Source organism: Anomaloglossus baeobatrachus, chromosome 3 (assembly GCF_048569485.1).
Source record: "Anomaloglossus baeobatrachus isolate aAnoBae1 chromosome 3, aAnoBae1.hap1, whole genome shotgun sequence".
Lineage (NCBI taxonomy): Eukaryota > Metazoa > Chordata > Amphibia > Anura > Aromobatidae > Anomaloglossus > Anomaloglossus baeobatrachus.
Genome location: NC_134355.1, coordinates 663,355,825 through 663,376,131, shown reverse-complemented (window position 1 = coordinate 663,376,131; position 20,307 = coordinate 663,355,825). Strand labels below are relative to the sequence as shown.

The following is a 20,307-nucleotide window of genomic DNA, read 5'->3' as shown; positions in this document are numbered from 1 at the left end:
GTAAACCTGAAGTGCCCATTGGAAGGAAGTGGGTGTATTATAGTATAGCCCTTAGGCAGGGAAGCCAAACATTGGGAGGCTCCACGTTGTCCCTGGATAGAGACGTGCATGAAGGCCTGTAAACCTGAAGTGCCCATTGGAAGGAAGTGGGTGTATTATAGTATAGCCCTTAGGCAGGGAAGCCAAACATTGGGAGGCTCCACGTTGTCCCTGGATAGAGACGTGCATGAAGGCCTGTAAACCTGAAGTGCCCATTGGAAGGAAGTGGGTGTATTATAGTATAGCCCTTAGGCAGGGAAGCCAAACATTGGGAGGCTCCACGTTGTCCCTGGATAGAGACGTGCATGAAGGCCTGTAAACCTGAAGTGCCCATTGGAAGGAAGTGGGTGTATTATAGTATAGCCCTTAGGCAGGGAAGCCAAACATTGGGAGGCTCCACGTTGTCCCTGGATAGAGACGTGCATGAAGGCCTGTAAACCTGAAGTGCCCATTGGAAGGAAGTGGGTGTATTATAGTATAGCCCTTAGGCAGGGAAGCCAAACATTGGGAGGCTCCACGTTGTCCCTGGATAGAGACGTGCATGAAGGCCTGTAAACCTGAAGTGCCCATTGGAAGGAAGTGGGTGTATTATAGTATAGCCCTTAGGCAGGGAAGCCAAACATTGGGAGGCTCCACGTTGTCCCTGGATAGAGACGTGCATGAAGGCCTGTAAACCTGAAGTGCCCATTGGAAGGAAGTGGGTGTATTATAGTATAGCCCTTAGGCAGGGAAGCCAAACATTGGGAGGCTCCACGTTGTCCCTGGATAGAGACGTGCATGAAGGCCTGTAAACCTGAAGTGCCCATTGGAAGGAAGTGGGTGTATTATAGTATAGCCCTTAGGCAGGGAAGCCAAACATTGGGAGGCTCCACGTTGTCCCTGGATAGAGACGTGCATGAAGGCCTGTAAACCTGAAGTGCCCATTGGAAGGAAGTGGGTGTATTATAGTATAGCCCTTAGGCAGGGAAGCCAAACATTGGGAGGCTCCACGTTGTCCCTGGATAGAGACGTGCATGAAGGCCTGTAAACCTGAAGTGCCCATTGGAAGGAAGTGGGTGTATTATAGTATAGCCCTTAGGCAGGGAAGCCAAACATTGGGAGGCTCCACGTTGTCCCTGGATAGAGACGTGCATGAAGGCCTGTAAACCTGAAGTGCCCATTGGAAGGAAGTGGGTGTATTATAGTATAGCCCTTAGGCAGGGAAGCCAAACATTGGGAGGCTCCACGTTGTCCCTGGATAGAGACGTGCATGAAGGCCTGTAAACCTGAAGTGCCCATTGGAAGGAAGTGGGTGTATTATAGTATAGCCCTTAGGCAGGGAAGCCAAACATTGGGAGGCTCCACGTTGTCCCTGGATAGAGACGTGCATGAAGGCCTGTAAACCTGAAGTGCCCATTGGAAGGAAGTGGGTGTATTATAGTATAGCCCTTAGGCAGGGAAGCCAAACATTGGGAGGCTCCACGTTGTCCCTGGATAGAGACGTGCATGAAGGCCTGTAAACCTGAAGTGCCCATTGGAAGGAAGTGGGTGTATTATAGTATAGCCCTTAGGCAGGGAAGCCAAACATTGGGAGGCTCCACGTTGTCCCTGGATAGAGACGTGCATGAAGGCCTGTAAACCTGAAGTGCCCATTGGAAGGAAGTGGGTGTATTATAGTATAGCCCTTAGGCAGGGAAGCCAAACATTGGGAGGCTCCACGTTGTCCCTGGATAGAGACGTGCATGAAGGCCTGTAAACCTGAAGTGCCCATTGGAAGGAAGTGGGTGTATTATAGTATAGCCCTTAGGCAGGGAAGCCAAACATTGGGAGGCTCTACGTTGTCCCTGGATAGAGACCTGTTAGGTTCTTAGTGCCTCCGTGCTTGCATTTAAAAACCGCACGTGTGTGCCTGTTGGTGGCAGCTTTCCGCTGCATTTGTGTGAGTTTTGCACAAACTTGGATATAACACACAAGTCTAGTGAATACACATCAGCACAGCATTGCAAAATGCGCAAGGGCGTTGTCAACGAACAAGGAAGTGGACGTGATGGTGGTGCAGGCAGACACCGAGGTTGTGTGCAAGCTCTAATTTCGCCACAACAAAGGGCCACATCTAGTCGCTCGCACGTCCTGTCCCAAATTCTTGGGGACCGCAGCAGTACACCCCTCTTGAACCAAGACCAGTGTCAACAGGTTGTTAGTTGGATAGCGGATAATGCTTCCAGTCAGATTGGCACCACCACAAACACTCTGTCTTCCACACGGTCAAGTGTCAGTAGCCGTGATACTGCACCGCACATTTCAGAACCTGATCCTCCTTCCTACCACCAGGCCGAGTACACGTCCACGGACATTACTGATCCCACACTTGGACACTCGGAATAGCTGTTCGTTCACGTTTCCATTCACAAATTCTGGCCTCTCGCCAGCTCCTGTTGAAGTGGGCCATGACGAGATTGTATGTACAGATGCACAAATATTTGAGCAGCCACGTTCTCACGAAGTTGGCAACGTGTCTCAACAAGGGGTGGCCGATGATCAGACACAATTGTCAGGAAGTCAGGAGGAGGAGCAGGGTGCGGAAGAGGAAGACGACGTGGTGGATGATCCAGTAACTGACCCAACCTGGCAGGAGGATATGCAGAGCGAGGACAGCAGTGCACAGGGGGAGGGAGGCGTAGCATCACAACAGGCAGTAAGAAGCAGAGTGGTGGCCCCAGGCAGACGTCAGTCAACTGTTCCCCGGAACAACACGACACAAGGTGCCTGTACAAATGTTAGGTCTTCCCGAGTCTGGCTGTAATACTATTGTATGTATTGAGGATTTCGATTGCGTTAGGGCAATGACAACCAGAGACGAGTTCTTGGTGCAAGACATTTATAATATGCAACCAGCAAATATGTACATAAACGGATCAAAAACACAGTAGAACATAAATACAGGAAATACCTTCCAGGGACTGAGCGAAAGGGAATTCCCGGTACCGCGCACCGGACTCCCCCAGGGAGACCACCAACAGCAAACCCCTATACAGGGACTGTCTGGCAATCACCCCAGAAGCCCTAAATGCGCAGCAGCCGGGACACAAAAGGGCAATAGGTAAGTCGAAAAATGTCTGTACGTGATGTGAGTCCAGAGTGGTATTAAACGGAAGGAACCGGGCAGAAGTTCCGACCAAAGACGGCAAACGGAGTCCAGGTACAGCTAGATGATACCAGATGAAGTTCAGAGTCGGTGTCGGTTGTTTTCCAAGAGGATCCGAATAACAATCAGGAACCAAAAGCAGCAGGGCAGGAGCACACAGGAAGCAGTATACTCAGGCACTGGACTAAGCTTTAGGGGCGGCTTTTAAACAGATGGACAGGAAGTAGGGCAACATAACAGAAAACTCCATGTTAACAAAGGGCAAGCTCTTTCAAAAGAAAACTGGAAAACCAGGAACTCTGACACTGGCAGTTTTTTAAGTTGGCTCCAGATGATTCTAAAAAGGCCATTTGCAACACCTGCCATGCCAGCATCAGCAGGGGTACCAAAACTAGCAGCCTGACCACCACCAGCATGATCAGGCACATGTCAGCCAAGCACCCGACTTTGTGGGAAGTACAACAGAGTCGAGGAGCAGTGCTTGCTGATGTCACTGCTACGTCTTCGCTGGTTGTGCATGCGAGCCAATCCCCTGTCCATGCTGCCTGCGAACAAGCCTCCTCCACTCCTGCACCTGCAGTTGCCTACGCAGAAAGAACACCATCATCAAGCACGTCCTTGTCCCAGCGCAACGTTCAGTTATCCATTCAGCAAACCTTTGAGCGCAGGCGCAAATACACTGCCAACACCCCACATGCCACAGTTCTAAATGCTAACATTTCGCGACTGCTTGCGCTGGAAATGTTGCCTTTTAGGCTGGTTGAGACAGAAGCATTCCGCGAACTGATGGTGGCAGCTGTCCCACGTTACTCGGTCCACAGCCGCCACTATTTCTCCCTGTGTGCCGTCCCCGCATTGCATAACTAACCACGTGTCACAAAACATCACACGTGCCCGGAACAACGCTGTTTCAGCCAAAGTCCACCTAACCACAGACACGTGGACAAGTGCATGTGGGCAAGGCCGCTACATCTCGTTGACGTCACACTGGGTTAATATTGTGCAAGCTGGGACCCAGTCTGAGCGAGGGACGGAATACGTCCTTCACACACCAAGTTTTGCAGGCCCTACCTCAGTCAGGGTTTCACACACACTCTACAGCTCCGGAATGTCATGCTCCTCAGCCTCCTCCTCCTCCTGCGCATCCTGATCCACTTTACCCTCCACACCAGTCCCAAGCTGTAAGTGTCGCTGGCGGAGGAGGGGACGGTGCGCTCTCCCACTGCTCGGGTCCGGCTGACGCAGCTCTACGGCTGCTGCTGCTCGTTGGCTCGAGCGATGGCCGGATCCCGGGGACTCGAGCGGCGCTACTCGCCCGTGAGTGAAAAGGGGTGGTTTGGGTTTTGGGGATATTGTCCGTGACGCCACCCACGGTTGTGGTGATTGTGTGGACACCACCGCTGCTCTGGACGGGGATCCCGGGAGCCTGTGACAGGGAGCAGCTTTGTTGTTATTTCTCCCCTACGTGGGTAGGGGGGTTGGTTGTCCCGGGGCCTGGTGATGGGGTAGAGATGGATGACAGGCGGGTTGCGGGGCCTGATGAAGTGCATGGTCGCAGGGGCAGCGCTGTGCCGCACGGCACGGAGGTACTCACTCAGCCCAATGATGATGACACAGTTCAGGGTAAAACAAGTGGCTGGATGGACGGGTCACTCGGACGGCTGCGGTTGTTCCTCCCTGCAGGTTAGTGATGACTGTCTCTCCCTGCACCGAAGTTAAGTGTTGGTAGTGATGGTTTCCCAACGGTAACCCGCTCCCTGACCTGGATATGGGCCGGAGGAGCCCCTTTTGCCCACAGGCGCTGGCCCTGGGAGACGGTTGCCCTTGCCGGTGGCTGTGTCTCCCCTTCACGGTTGTACGGTTGCCTTCTATCTGGACTTGGCTGTTTGGAAACCCTGAGGTCCCCTTCAATAACGGATTTGGCAAATTCACGGCGACACCAAGCCTTGCCGGGATCCGAAAGTCCTCTGCCAATGGTGCTGGCTTCGCTTTGTATACCGGTCCGGTACGGCCGGGTCACCACCCGTCCACGGTCCTTACGGCAGACTCCAATCGGCCTCCACTGCAGACGGTCACCACATCCTGCCAACCTTGCTGTCCTGTCCAGGCCACACACCCGGACCAACTTCAGGCTCTTTGCTGTCACTTTTCTCCTCTCTACTACTTTCCTCCTTCCACTTCCTTAGCTTAACTCTCACTGCCTGTGTTTTCCCTCCTCCTCGGTGGGTGGAGACCAACCGCCTGGCTCCACACCCTGGTGTGGACAACAGCCCCTGGGGAAGGCAACAAGGATTTTGTGTTTTGACTATGATATGCCTGCAGGGAGTGTGGGGTGTTTAAGTGTTGTGCTCTGTGGCCCCTGGCTTGTCCAGGGCGACACAGAAGCACTGCAGCACTGCCTCGGCGAAGCGGCAACAGGCAGTGCTGAAGCTAATCTGCATAGGTGACAAACCCCACAATGCAGAAGAGGTGTGGACAGCTCTGAAACAGCAGGCAGATCACTGGCTCACAACTCTGAACCTAAAGCCAGGAAAGGTGGTGTGTGACAATGGCCGGAACCTGGTGGCGGCTTTGAGGCGAGGCCAGCTGACACATGTTCCATGCTTGGCCCATGTGCTCAACCTCGAGGTTCAGCGGTTTCTAAAGTCATAGTCAGAGCTGTCTGATCTGCTGGTAAAAGTTCGCCGCCTGTCTGCACATTTTCGAAAGTCACCTACTGCTTCAGCCGGCCTTGCCGCCTTAAGACGCCGTTTGCATCTTCCGGCACACAGACTGGTGTGTGATGTCCCCACGCGTTGGAATTCAACTCTGCACATGTTGGTCAGGATATGTGAGCAGAAGAGGGCAGTTGTTGAGTACCTGCATCACCTAAGCCGTCGGGAAATGGGTCAAACTCCACACATAACACCTGAGGAGTGGAGATGGATGTCCGACCTATGCACCATCCGCCAAAACTTTGAGGACTACAACAAGATGGTGAGCGGCGATGACGACATTATTAGCGTCACCATACCGCTTCTCTGCCTTCTAAAATGGTCTCTGCTCAGAAAACAAACATGATGCATTGCAGGCGGAGCGCGATGAGTTTCAGCAAGAAACAGTAGTGGGTGTGGGTGATGATAACACACAGCCCAGCCTCGTCTCATCACAACGTGCAGTGGAGGACTATGACGAGGAGGAGGATGAAGACATGGAGCAACTCTCTGGCCAAATTGAGGATATGACATGCAGTCATATCCTCGGTTCAGCGTGGCTGGCCAGAGGACAGGGTAGATGATGAGGAGGAGGAGGACAGCATGTTCAGTCATCGTGTCGGTCAGGATACTGAAGTGATGGCTGTTAAGAGTCTGGCACACATGGCTGACTTTATGGTAAGCTGCCTGTCTCGTGACCCTCGCGTTAAGAACATCTTGGCCGACAATCATTACTGGTTGGTAACACTGTTAGACCCACGCTAAAAGGAGAACTTTATGTCTCTTATTCCCGAGGCGGAGAGGTCAGGCAAAATGCAGCAGTTCCAGAAGGCCATAGTCACGGAAGTAGGCAAAGCATTCCCCTCACAAAACGCTAGCGGCATAGGTCATGAATCAGTGGACAACCGAGGCGTACAGCCGAGAGAGGCACAAGTCCAATCCGCCAGAGGTAGGGGAACAGTCTTTAAGATGTGTGACAGTTTTCTCAGCCCCTCACGTACCACAGCCCCTGAGGTGCGGGGTAGTGCCACAAGAAATCCTAAGTTTGCCCAGATGCTGAAGGAGTACCTTGCAGATCGAACAACTGTACTCCGACATTCCTCTGTGCCTTACAATTATTGGGTATCCAAGCTGGACACGTGGCATGAATTGGCTCTCTACGCCTTGGAAGGCCTGGCCTGCCCTGCTGCTAGCGTTTTGTCAGAGCGTGTTTTTAGTGCCGCAGGTGGAATCATTACAGATAAACGCACCCGCCTGTCAACTGAAAATGCTGACAAGCTGACTCTGATCAAGATGAACAAGGGTTGGATTGGGCCAGACTTCACCACACCACCAGCAAATGAGAGCGGAATTTAAAGTTTGCCATGTACCTCCACTCACCCATGGGTACACACTTCTGGAGTTTGGCTAATCGCTGGACTGCTCCTCCTTCTCCTCATGCGCCACCATGATGATGACCGTTACAAATTGCAATACTTAGGCCTTTGTTTCAGGTATACCCCCAGTGGTAAATTTTTTCGCCCATTCTTTGCAGAATGGACATTACAACGACAGGAGACCCACTCCTTTGCAATGGGAACAATGTTTTGAGGCCCTCATGCACGTCTCTATCCAGGGACAACGTGGAGCCTGACGCTGCCACCGACTGCCACACACGTGCTGTTTTTAAATGCAAGCACGGACGCAATAAGAACCTAACTGGTTTTTAGGAGCGACAATTACTGAGAAGTCTGACACTATCAGACACTGCTGACTGACGTGTATTATACACTAGACTTGTGCGTTATATAATAGTTTGTGCAAAACGCGCACCTGTACCCTGCCACCGACTGCCACACACGTGCTGTTTTTAAATGCAAGCACGGACGCAATAAGAACCTAACTGGTTTTTAGGAGCGACAATTACTGAGAAGTCTGACACTATCAGACACTGCTGACTGACGTGTATTATACACTAGACTTGTGCGTTATATAATAGTTTGTGCAAAACGCGCACCTGTACCCTGCCACCGACTGCCACACACGTGCTGTTTTTAAATGCAAGCACGGACGCAATAAGAACCTAACTGGTTTTTAGGAGCGACAATTACTGAGAAGTCTGACACTATCAGACACTGCTGACTGACGTGTATTATACACTAGACTTGTGCGTTATATAATAGTTTGTGCAAAACGCGCACCTGTACCCTGCCACCGACTGCCACACACGTGCTGTTTTTAAATGCAAGCACGGACGCAATAAGAACCTAACTGGTTTTTAGGAGCGACAATTACTGAGAAGTCTGACACTATCAGACACTGCTGACTGACGTGTATTATACACTAGACTTGTGCGTTATATAATAGTTTGTGCAAAACGCGCACCTGTACCCTGCCACCGACTGCCACACACGTGCTGTTTTTAAATGCAAGCACGGACGCAATAAGAACCTAACTGGTTTTTAGGAGCGACAATTACTGAGAAGTCTGACACTATCAGACACTGCTGACTGACGTGTATTATACACTAGACTTGTGCGTTATATAATAGTTTGTGCAAAACGCGCACCTGTACCCTGCCACCGACTGCCACACACGTGCTGTTTTTAAATGCAAGCACGGACGCAATAAGAACCTAACTGGTTTTTAGGAGCGACAATTACTGAGAAGTCTGACACTATCAGACACTGCTGACTGACGTGTATTATACACTAGACTTGTGCGTTATATAATAGTTTGTGCAAAACGCGCACCTGTACCCTGCCACCGACTGCCACACACGTGCTGTTTTTAAATGCAAGCACGGACGCAATAAGAACATAACTGGTTTTTAGGAGCGACAATTACTGAGAAGTCTGACACTATCAGACACTGCTGACTGACGTGTATTATACACTGGACTTGTGCGTTATATAATAGTTTGTGCAAAACGCGCACCTGTACCCTGCCACCGACTGCCACACACGTGCTGTTTTTAAATGCAAGCACGGACGCAATAAGAACCTAACTGGGTTTTAGGAGCGACAATTACTGAGAAGTCTGACACTATCAGACACTGCTGACTGACGTGTATTATACACTAGACTTGTGCGTTATATAATAGTTTGTGCAAAACGCGCACCTGTACGCTGCCACCGACTGCCACACACGTGCTGTTTTTAAATGCAAGCACGGACGCAATAAGAACCTAACTGGTTTTTAGGAGCGACAATTACTGAGAAGTCTGACACTATCTGGACTGTTTTACACTGTGTACACCAGCCCCAGATATGATGAAGGCTGGTATACGGTCACCACTAGGAATGGCTATATACCCTGCCTGCCTGCCTGTATACTGCTACAATAGTCCTGACAAGGACTCTTCTGGTCACTAGCCTGTATTCCGACCTGGCTATACCCTGCCTGTATATAGCAACAATAGTCCTGAGAAGGACTCTGCTACTGTACTCCGACCTGGCTATACCCTGCCTGCCTGTATACAACTAGAATAGTCCTGAGAAGGACTTCTGGTCACACTGTTTGCAGCCCTGCTCCGGAACTAACTATAAAGGGCCGCAAAGCTTTCCCTGAATCAGCGACACTCTCCCTACACTCACTGTCAGAATAGCTGTGAGCAGAGCACAGCGCGCCGGCCTATATAAAGGCTCGGTGACGCTGTGCAGGCCGGCCAATCACTGCAATTCCACAACTAACAGGGCTGTGGCATTGCAGTGGTCTGCCAGCCAATCCCTGCATGAGGGCTGGCTCTCAAAAGAGAGCCAACATGCAGAAATGAAGACCACGAGTACAGCACGAGTATCGCGAGATTACTCGGTCCCCGCCGAGCAGCCCGAGTACAGTGATACTCGTGCGAGTACCGAGTAGTGACAAGCATGCTCGCTCATCACTAGGAACTACACTATTCTCATTAGCACAAGGAAGTACAAGAAGTAATGGGATGAAACTAAAAGGAAGGAGATTCAGATTAGACATTAGGAAATACCTTCTGACAGTGACGGCAGTCAAGGAGTTGAATAGGCTACCACGGGTGGTGGTGAGCTCTCCATCAATGGAAATCTTCAAGCAGAAGCTGGATAAACATATAGCTGGGATGATAAAGGAAAACCTGCACTAGCAGGGGGTTAGATCCGATGGCTCTTGAGGTCCCTTCCAACGCTACCATTCTATTATTCTATGATTCTAAGTGAAAACTATTTGCACATTTTTAAGGCCTCCTTCACTTGTCCGTGCTTCCAGTATGTGTGGCACCTTTTTTTTTTTTCCATGGACACCATGTGTACCCAATTTCAATTTATATTCACGTCTGTTTTATTCCGGCAACATGGATAACAATGGCCAATACAAGACTAGGAGTCTGTGAAAAACACAGACCGCACATGGATGGGATCAGTGTGCCATCTAAGTGTCGCCAGTGTGCTGTATGGGTTTAACATTGAAAATATAGGAGAAGGTTGCAGTATGTTTATTTCATTAGCGATACTGGAAATCATGGGTGACACACAGATGACACATTTTTCATATATGTATTTTAAACTCACTAGTGTAGGGAGCCTAAAAGTATCCGACATAGACAAATTGGCACAATTCTGAGCAGAGATTGCCGTCTCTGGCCCCATCAGGGGGTCATCTGAATCCAGATTTTAGGGAGTTTCAGGAAAAAAACCAAAATGGTAGAGTAGGGAGGATAACCAGCTCACCTGTGTAAGAACACCCCCCCGCTTGGAAGGACGGATAGCAGCGTTGCTGGTACAGGAACTAGAAAAAGAAAATCTCCAGCTTCCATGTGCATAAAATTATTCTTTTTTTCCAAAATTAAAATCCAAATGTACAGGATGTGATCCAAAAAATAAGAGCAAATTAGAAATGCAACGCGTTTCAGACGAGGTGTCCTTTGTCAAAGCATATATCTTGTGTTTCATCAAAAGCTCACTTTTAATTATTAGGTGATAAATGGCACAGGTGGTGTGATCATATATTCCCAAATAAAGAGGAAATTAGTACCAAGCTGTGTCAGTATGGTACCCATAAAGGTTAAAGATTATGTACAAAAATTCACCTTACCTGAAGAAGCTAAAACATCTATTGTTCCGCGAAACGAGCGTTGGAGGGTCTTTCATGTTGGTGTGGGACTTTTGATTGACCAGTGCTTGAGTTAAGGGTAAGTCCCTGGGCGATTGATCTATCTATGGCTGACTATTTATGCTGCTTCATAGATATACTTAGACTGACATGGTTAGCTGTATGGAATTGGATGTATTAAGCTAAAATCCTTTTTGGATTTTATAGCGGATAGAGGCATTTTTGTCAGCCACATGATAATATATATATATATATATATATATATATATATATATATATATATATATACAGTGCCTACAAGTAGTATTCAACCCCCTGCAGATTTAGCAGGTTTACACATTCGGGATTAACTTGGCATTGTGACATTTGGACTGTAGATCAGCCTGGAAGTGTGAAATGCACTGCAGCAAAAAAGAATGTTATTTCTTTTTTTATTTTTTTTTTAAATTGTGAAACGTTTATTCAGAGGGTCATTTATTATTCAACCCCTCAAACCACAAGAATTCTGTTTGGTTCCCCTAAAGTATTAAGAAGTATTTCAGGCACAAAGAACAATGAGCTTCACATGTTTGGATTAATTATCTCTTTTTCTAGCCTTTTCTGACTAGTTAAGACCCTCCCCAAACTTGTGAACAGCACTCATACTTGGTCAACATGGGAAAGACAAAGGAGCATTCCAAGGCCATCAGAGACAAGATCGTGGAGGGTCACAAGGCTGGCAAGGGGAACAAAACCCTTTCCAAGGAGTTGGGCCTACCTGTCTCCACTGTTGGGAGCATCATCTGGAAGTGGAAGGCTTATGGAACTACTGTTAGCCTTCCACGGCCTGGACAGCCTTTGAAAGTTTCCACCCGTGCCAAGGCCAGGCTTGTCCGATGAGTCAAGGCTAACCCAAGGACAACAAGGAAGGAGCTCCGGGAAGATCTCATGGCAGTGGGGACATTGGTTTCAGTCAATACTATAAGTAACGTACTCCACCGCAATGGTCTCCGTTCCAGACGAGCCCGTAAGGTACCTTTACTTTCACAGCGTCATGTCAAGGATCGTCTACAGTTTGCTCATGATCACTTGGAGGACTCTGAGACAGACTGGTTCAAGGTTCTCTGGTCTGATGAGACCAAGATCGAGATCTTTGGTGCCAACCACACACGTGACGTTTGGAGACTGGATGGCACTGCATACGACCCCAAGAATACCATCCCTACAGTCAAGCATGGTGGTGGCAGCATCATGCTGTGGGGCTGTTTCTCAGCCAAGGGGCCTGGCCATCTGGTCCGCATCCATGGGAAGATGGATATCACGGCCTACCTGGAGATTTTGGCCAAGAACCTCCGCTCCTTCATCAAGGATCTTAAGATGGGTCGTCATTTCATCTTCCAACAAGACAACGACTCAAAGCACACAGCCAAGGAAACCAAGGCCTGGTTCAAGAGGGAAAAAATCAAGGTGTTGCAGTGGCCTAGTCAGTCTCCTGACCTTAACTCAACTGAAAACTTGTGGAAGGAGCTCAAGATTAAAGTCCACATGAGACACCCAAAGAACCTAGATAACTTGGAGAAGATCTGCATGGAGGAGTGGGCCAAGATAACTCCAGAGACCTGTGCCGGCCTGATCAGGTCTTATAAAAGACGATTATTAGCTGTAATTGCAAACAAGGGTTATTCCACAAAATATTAAACCTAGGGGTTGAATAATAATTGACCCACACTTTTATGTTGAAAATGTATTAAAATTTAACTGAGCAACATAACTTGTTGGTTTGTAAGATTTATGCATCTGTTAATAAATCCTGCTCTTGTTTGAAGTTTGCAGGCTCTAACTTATTTGCATCTTATCAAACCTGCTAAATCTGCAGGGGGTTGAAGACTACTTGTAGGCACTGTATATATATATATAGAGCCCCCTTTTTTGGACTTCCCATTATTCTTGTGTTGGTTGCCTTGGTCCTCCAGTAACACGTGGGTTTTCATCCATTATAACATCTAGCACCTTCATATTGTAATTTTGAAAAAATTGGATTTTTTTACAATTTTGTAGTCAATAAAGTTGATATTTTTATAATTAGCCTTTAAATGCTCCTTCGTTTTCTGTCCTCTCAAGTCTATAATGGAGTGGCATATGATATGATACGAGATATGCACTGGTAAATTATTTATATTTCTCAAGGTTAAAGAGTATGTACAAAAAATGTTGAAATGTAACATGTTTATCAATAAACAGTACATAATTATCCAATTTTGCACAATATATACCAACAAAATATAAAAGACAATTTAAATGGTAATGTATCAGAATAAAATCATATATTTCAATATAGTAGAAATTTTATTATGGAGGCGTTTGGGATATTTTATTTGGGCACATGCTTACCAAATGGATTTCATTCACACAGGGAGGTCATGTATCATTATTAATTTGTTTAATAATAAAGTTTGGAATAATGTAACCTCATATATTTTATATTTAAATCTCTTTGGGCATATTGTCAATATATGAAGTCCTTGCTATTAAACTGGGCGCCTCCATAATTAAATTTCTACTATATTGAAATATATGATTTCATGCTGATACTTTGCTATTTAAAGTGTCCTATATATTTTGGTGGTATATACTGTATTGTGCAAAATATTATTTATTATTATAGCGCCATTTTTTCCATGGTGCTTTACAAGTGAAAGAGGGTATACATACAACAATCATTAACAGTACATAACAGACTGGTATAGGAGGAGAGAGGACCGTGCCCGCGAGGGCTCACAGTCTACAGGGAATGGGTGTTGGTACAATAGGTGAGGACAGAGCTGGTTGCGCAGGGGTCTACTGGACTGAGGGTTATTGTAGGTTGTAGGCTTGTCGGAAGAGATGGGTTTTGAGGTTCCTCTTGAAGCTTTCCATGGTAGGGGAGAGTCTGATATGCTGAGGTAGAGCATTCCAGAGTATGGGGGAGGCACGGGAGAAATCTTGACCGCGATTGTGGGAAGAGGAGATGAGAGGGGAGTAGAGAAGGAGATCTTGTGAGGATCTGAGGTTGCGTGCAGCTAGATACCGGGAGACTAGTCACAGATGTAAGGAGGAGACAGGTTGTGGATGGCTTTGTATGTCATGGTTAATGTTTTGAACTGGAGTTGTTGGGCGATGGGAAGCCAGTGGAGGGATTGGCAGAGTGGCGAGGCTGGGGAATAGCGAGGGGAGAGGTGGATTAAGTGGGCCGCAGAGTTTAGGATAGATTGGAGGAGTGCAAGAGTGTTGGAAGGGAGGCCAGAGAGCAGGAGGTTGCAGTAGTCAAGGCGGGAGATGATGAGGGCATGCACTAATGTTTTTGCTGATTCTTGGTTAAAATTGGGTAATTATGTACTGTTTATTGAGAAACATGTTACATTTCAAAAATATTTGTACATACCCTTTAACCTTTATGGGTACCATACTGACACAGCTTGGTACTAATTTCCCCTTTCTTTGGGATTATATGATCATATCACCTGTGCCATTTATTCCTTAATGGTTAAAATGAGTTTTTGATGAAACACAAGCTATATGCTTTGACAAAGGACACCTTGTCTGAAACGCGTTGCATTTCAAATTTGCTCTTATTTTTTGGATCATGTCCTGTACATTTGGATTTTCATTTTGGAATAAATGAATAATTTTATGCACATGGAAGCTGCAGATTTTCTTTTTCAAAAATCCAAAATGCACTGTAAAAAGGGACAGCGATTGACATTTTCTGCAATTGCTGGTGTACCCAAACAGAACGGACTTCATAAGGACTCTTTCTCACCTGTGGACCCTTGGTAAGAGTGGACATATTGTTATTCGCCTTTTATAAATTAAATCTATTATTTAAATTAGGGAATAGAATGTGGCATTTAATTTCCCTTTTGCGGATCTTTGCCCTTGTTAACTGTAAGTTATGACCTTTTATTACCATTTTTGTTGTTTTAGGAAAACCCTTTGATAACCTGCAAATAATCAACACAGCGGTGGCCAATATAATCGTGTCCACAGTCATTGGTGTCCGATTTGATTATGAAGATCCCACAATAGTGAAGCTCGTCAGTCTAATTAATGAAAATATCAGACTATTAGGAAGTCCATTGGTCCGGGTGAGTGATCTTTATGATTATTTCTGACCGCATTCCCTATTTATACTTTTGCCAAATTCAGTTATTACAATGAGATTTGTACTTCTGCCTTTTTTTTGTAAGCTTTGCTTGATTTGTTTTTTTTTTTTTTTTAGGTAACATCAATTAAAATGTTAATTAAAATAAAATAGATGCACAGATATAGCATTTGTGAAGTTTATTAGTGTGACGTTCTGCACTGTTGTCATATTTGAAAACAATTTAAAGTGGTCATTTCAACAAGGTTTCCCTGTATGTATGCTTTTAAACCTAAAGTTTATATATTTATATATGTATCTTTCTTCAGCTTAGAAGGAATTGTTAACACTGCACTGCCATAGAAAGAAAACTTCAAATAGGATCCTGGATAGTAATTTTATTGTACGCGTTTCGGAGACAAACCCCTTCCTCAGGACCAAGCACCATTTATTGTTCCTGAGGATGGAGTTTGTCTCCGAAACACCTAGAATAAAATCACTAATTTTCCTTCTACGTTAGCACGGTGTTAACCCTTCTTTCTCCACTGAAGCATCGTTTGTATCTCCTGGGGCTGCTGCAGCCGCTTTATGCTACAATGGTGGTTGTGTCTAACACAACCCTGTCAGCTAAGATAGAGATAATCTGCAGGTTAATAGCATTGCAATGCTTACTGGAAGTACAGCTCAGGGGAATATAGGAATTTTCTTACATTTTACAGTTACAGAGGCATGTAAAGAGCGGCTTCAATCACTGCTCAATACATAGCTGTAAGTATGCCCATCTCTTTGAATGACAGGTTTCTTTGCGGCTGTCAATCAAAGTGCTGAGCTGTGCTTACAGCTGCCACAGCATAGCGAACAGTGCTGTGAGCGATGGGTGGAGCCAAGTCGGCACGCATCTATGACTTGAAGTTGAAATGAAGTTGATTTTCTCCCAGTTGCCACAATTTCATTAAAGGGAGTCAAAAAGCTTTCTACCACTATTAGCCTGCCTCATATCTACAAGTTAATAGCAATTGGGGACCTCACAGGTTCCCTTTAACTATTAGTCCTACTAAATGTGTTCCCAGAACCATAATTATGCAATCCTATTAACGATCGGACTGAATTTTTCACTTGATGTCTTCCCTTGCAATCACGCCTTATTCATCACTTGTAAGGCCACATCTGGAATATGGGATCCAGTTTTGGACTCCACATTTTGGATAGGACATTCAGAAGTTAGAGTCAGTTCAAAGGCGGCAACTAGACTACTACAAGGAATGGAGGCCGCCCGTATGACGAGAGGTTGGAAAAGTTAGCTATGTTTAGCTTAGAAAAAAGACATCTTAGAGGAGATCTCATTTATATGTATAAATACATGTGTGGTCAATATAAAGGACTGGCACATGACTTATTTCTTCCAAAGACAATACTAAGGACCAGGGGCACTCACTGCGAGTGGAAGAAAAGAAACTCCGGCAGCTAAATAGGAAAGGGTTCTTTACAGTTAGAGCAGTCAGACTGTGGAATGCCCTACCACAAGAGGTAGTAATGGCAGATACTATAACAGCTTTTATATCAGGGCTGGATGATTTCCTCAGTACACACAACATTGTTGGGTATAAGGGACTTAGTTACAAAATGTAGAATTGGTGGAGGAAGGTTGAACTAGATGGACCTAGGTCTTTTTTCAACCTATGTAATTATTTACAAAAAACGTCTGTTTTTGAGACTTTGAATCTAAGATATACACTGTACTTAAAAATCCATTTTTGAGGAGATGGTAGAAATCGAATCTCTGGATCCAGTCCTGTGGCCATGTCAGTACTCTGTGTCCACCAGATGGGAGCCCAGGAAACTCTCGGAAGTTCTTCATACGATTTGCCGGACAGGTTCGATGTTATATATACTTTACACTATAATGATGATGTTGTGCCTAAAGGCCGCTTTACACGCTACGACATCGCTAATGCTATGTCGTTGGGGTCACGGAATTTGTGACGCACATTCGGCCGCATTAGCGATGTTGTTGCGTGTGACACCTATGAGCGATTTTGCATCGTCGGAAAAATGTGCAAAATCGCTCATCGGTGAGAAGGGGGTCTCTTCTTGAATATCGTTGCTGCTTAAGTCGTTCCTGCGGCAGCACACATCGCTCCGTGTGACACCGCTGGAACGAGGAACCTCTCCTTACCTGTGTCCCGGCCGCAATGAAGAAGGAAGGAGGTGGGCAGGATGTTTGTCCCGCTCATCTCCGCCCCTCCGCTTGGATTGGGCGGCCGCTTGGTGACGTTGCTGTAATGCCGAACGAACTGCCCCCTTAGAAAGGAGGCGGTTCGCCGGTCACAGCGACGTCGCTAGACAGGTAAGTAGTGTGACGGGTCTGGGCGATGTTGTGCACCATGGGCAGTGATTTGCCCGTGTCACACAACCGATGGGGGCGGGTACGCATGCTAGCGATATCGGTCACGATATCGCAGCGAGTTAAGCGGCCTTAAAAGAGGACTCAGCGATGCCGTCAAGAGGAGTTTCACAGGACTGCAGCCAAATTACTAACGTAGCCATTACACTGAATCTTGTAAACCAAATCCACCATCTCTACCTTCTAGTCTTTGCACAGTAGTTATAATCACAATTATGTATGCAAATCCTATAGTTCTATCGTGAATAGTACATTTTTGCAAGTAACATTTTTTTTTTTTTTTAATTTTCATCCTGTTGTATTAATAGTGTAAACAAAGATGTTATTGAGTATTTTTTTTTCTCATTTTATATGAAGCTGTACAACAGTTATCCATATCTGATCCACTGGATGCCCGGACCACACAAAAAAGTGTTTGTGAACATGAAGGAGATGCATGACTTCATAAGAGCAACATTTACAAAACAGAGGAAAGAGCTCGATGTCAATGACCAGAGGAACCTCATTGATGCCTACCTTGCCAAACAGCAAGAGGTAAAAACTAGATTTCAACAGCTGTAGTCAACACTTGTTAGGGGTACTTTACACGTTGCGACATCAGTAATGATATATCGTCGGGGTCACGTGACCGACAGCATGTAAATCCTAGGAGCGACGATCACCGATCGAAAAATCGTTCAAAAACGGTGATCGGTGACACGTCGCTCCATTCCATAATGTCGTTACTGCTGCCAGTACGATGTTGTTGGTCGCTCCTGCAGCAGCACACAATCGCTGTGTTGAAGCCGCAGGAACGACAAACATCTCCTTACCTGCATCCCGCCGCCAATGCGGAAGGAAGGAGGTGGGCAGGGTGTTACGTCCCACTCATCTCCGATGCTCCGCTTCTATTGGCCGGCCGCTTAGTGACGTCGCGGTGACGCCGAATGCTCCTCCCCCTTGAGGGAGGGATTGTTCGGCAGTCACCGCGACGTCGCCGACAAAGTATGTGCGTGTGAAGCTGCCGTAGCGATAATGTTCGCTATAGCAGCTATCACCACATATCGCATGTGCGACAGGGGCAGGTGCAATCGCGCTTGACATCGCTAGCCAATGCTAGCGATGTCCCAACGTGTAAAGTACCCTTAGAGTCAAAATGGTCTGATTTCTGCCTCCGACAGTGGTATAATGTAAAGCTCATTGGTCCTAATGCAAAAGGTTCAATGGTCCCCTAATTATTGCAAGTCTTTAAAGGGAACCTGTCAGGTGTAATATGCAGCCAGAACCACGAGCAGTTCTGGGTACATATTGCTAAACCCTGCCTAACCGTCCCTGTATCTAGTAGCATAGATGAAGGCATCTGTAGAAAAAGAGTTCCTAAAGATCATTTATCATATGCTAATGAGGCCAGCGACTAGTCCCCTGGGCGTTAGTTCCCTGGACTAGTCAGCCCCCTTAGCATGTAAACACGCCCCTGTGGGCATATTAACATACTAATGAATACGCAACATAAGAGGATGGTCTCACTCCCCTCTCTGCCGCCATCATGTCCGACTCTTGGATTTCGGCTCAATGCGCATGATCCCAGACTTCCGATCATGCACACTAAATGAGTTTGAAGCCGGGACATGTACACCCGGCTTCATAATGAACATGACCAAAAGTCTGAGATCATGCGCGCTGAGCCGAAATCCAGTGGTGGCACCCAAGGTGAAAGCACACATGCCTTTGACACTGCACATTCACGAACATGTTAGTATGCCCACAAGGGTGTGCTTATGTGCTAAGGGGGCCAACTAGCTAAAGGAAGTAACACCCTTGTGACTAGTCCCTCCACTCATTAGCATATCATATGGGATCTTTAGAAATACTTTTATCTATAGATCCCTTTATCAATGCCACTAGATACAGGGACGGGTAGGCAGGGATTAGAAATATGTACCCAGAACTGCTCGTGGTTCTAGGTGCATATTAGACCCGACAAGTTCCCTTTAATAGCATTAGTGTTCTTATATAGGCCTAAGCTACTTTTTGGGTAATTAGGCTCCAGGGCACAGGTGCAATTGCAACCCTTGCACCTATTGTGATTATGCCCCTGGCTACTGATATACACTTTTGAGCAAAAGGGTAACAATATTTTGCACTTTTGATTTTCAGGCTCCATATCTCACCATCCACTACAGCTTTGAATGTGAGACGAACTTCACTTTATAGACAATCATCTTGGCTAATTCACACATATATTTGACTTTAAACTACTTAGCATATGATTAGTTATGCAGATTCTTGTCATGTCACTGCATTCTTACACTTTTGCTCCTAAAAATCTAAATTTACATTTTTGTTATTTTGTTGGTGTTTTGTAAATCCACGTTTGGCTTTCAGCACTGTCTGATCCTTCTGGGCTCTCCATGAGATTCCCAAAACCCAAAAGATTATTCCAGGAAAGCTGATTTTTATTCATTCTGCCTCGTAAAATTTGGAATAGAAAGTGATCGAAAAATGTTATGTGCCCGAAAATAGTACCAATCAAAATGTCAACTCGCCCTACAGAAAATCAAGCCCTCACATAACTCTGTCGTAGCTCCCAGAAGATAGGGATGCAAAAACAATTCTTTTTTTTTTTTTTTTTAGAAAACTGTTACATTTTTTTATTGTGTAAAAGCAACAATACATAAAAAACCTATATAAATCTGTAATCACAGAGATTTGTAGAATAAAGTCACCTTATCGATTACACGGCAGGAGGATCAACATAAAAAATAAATAGAATCAATTCTTTACCTTCTGTTGATTTAATAATTCTGCTTTCCAAATACTGCAGTAAGACTTGGCTCTCATTTATCCTGTGCTCTACCCTGAGCACTTACACCAGGGTTTACATGTAAATCTATGAAATACATAATTCAAA

At 46.1% G+C, this 20,307-nt stretch overlaps 1 protein-coding gene across 1 annotated transcript in view; it reads left to right on the top strand.

Annotated features, from left to right (window-relative positions):
- The window catches only part of LOC142297016 (cytochrome P450 2K1-like), a 57,947-nt gene that overhangs the window by 17,880 nt on the left and 19,760 nt on the right, over window positions 1-20,307 (top strand). Inside the window, exons 5-6 of the mRNA XM_075341225.1 lie at window positions 14,857-15,017; window positions 17,775-17,951. Of these exons, the coding sequence (XP_075197340.1) occupies window positions 14,857-15,017; window positions 17,775-17,951 (338 nt within the window). The remainder of the gene's footprint in view (window positions 1-14,856; window positions 15,018-17,774; window positions 17,952-20,307) is intronic.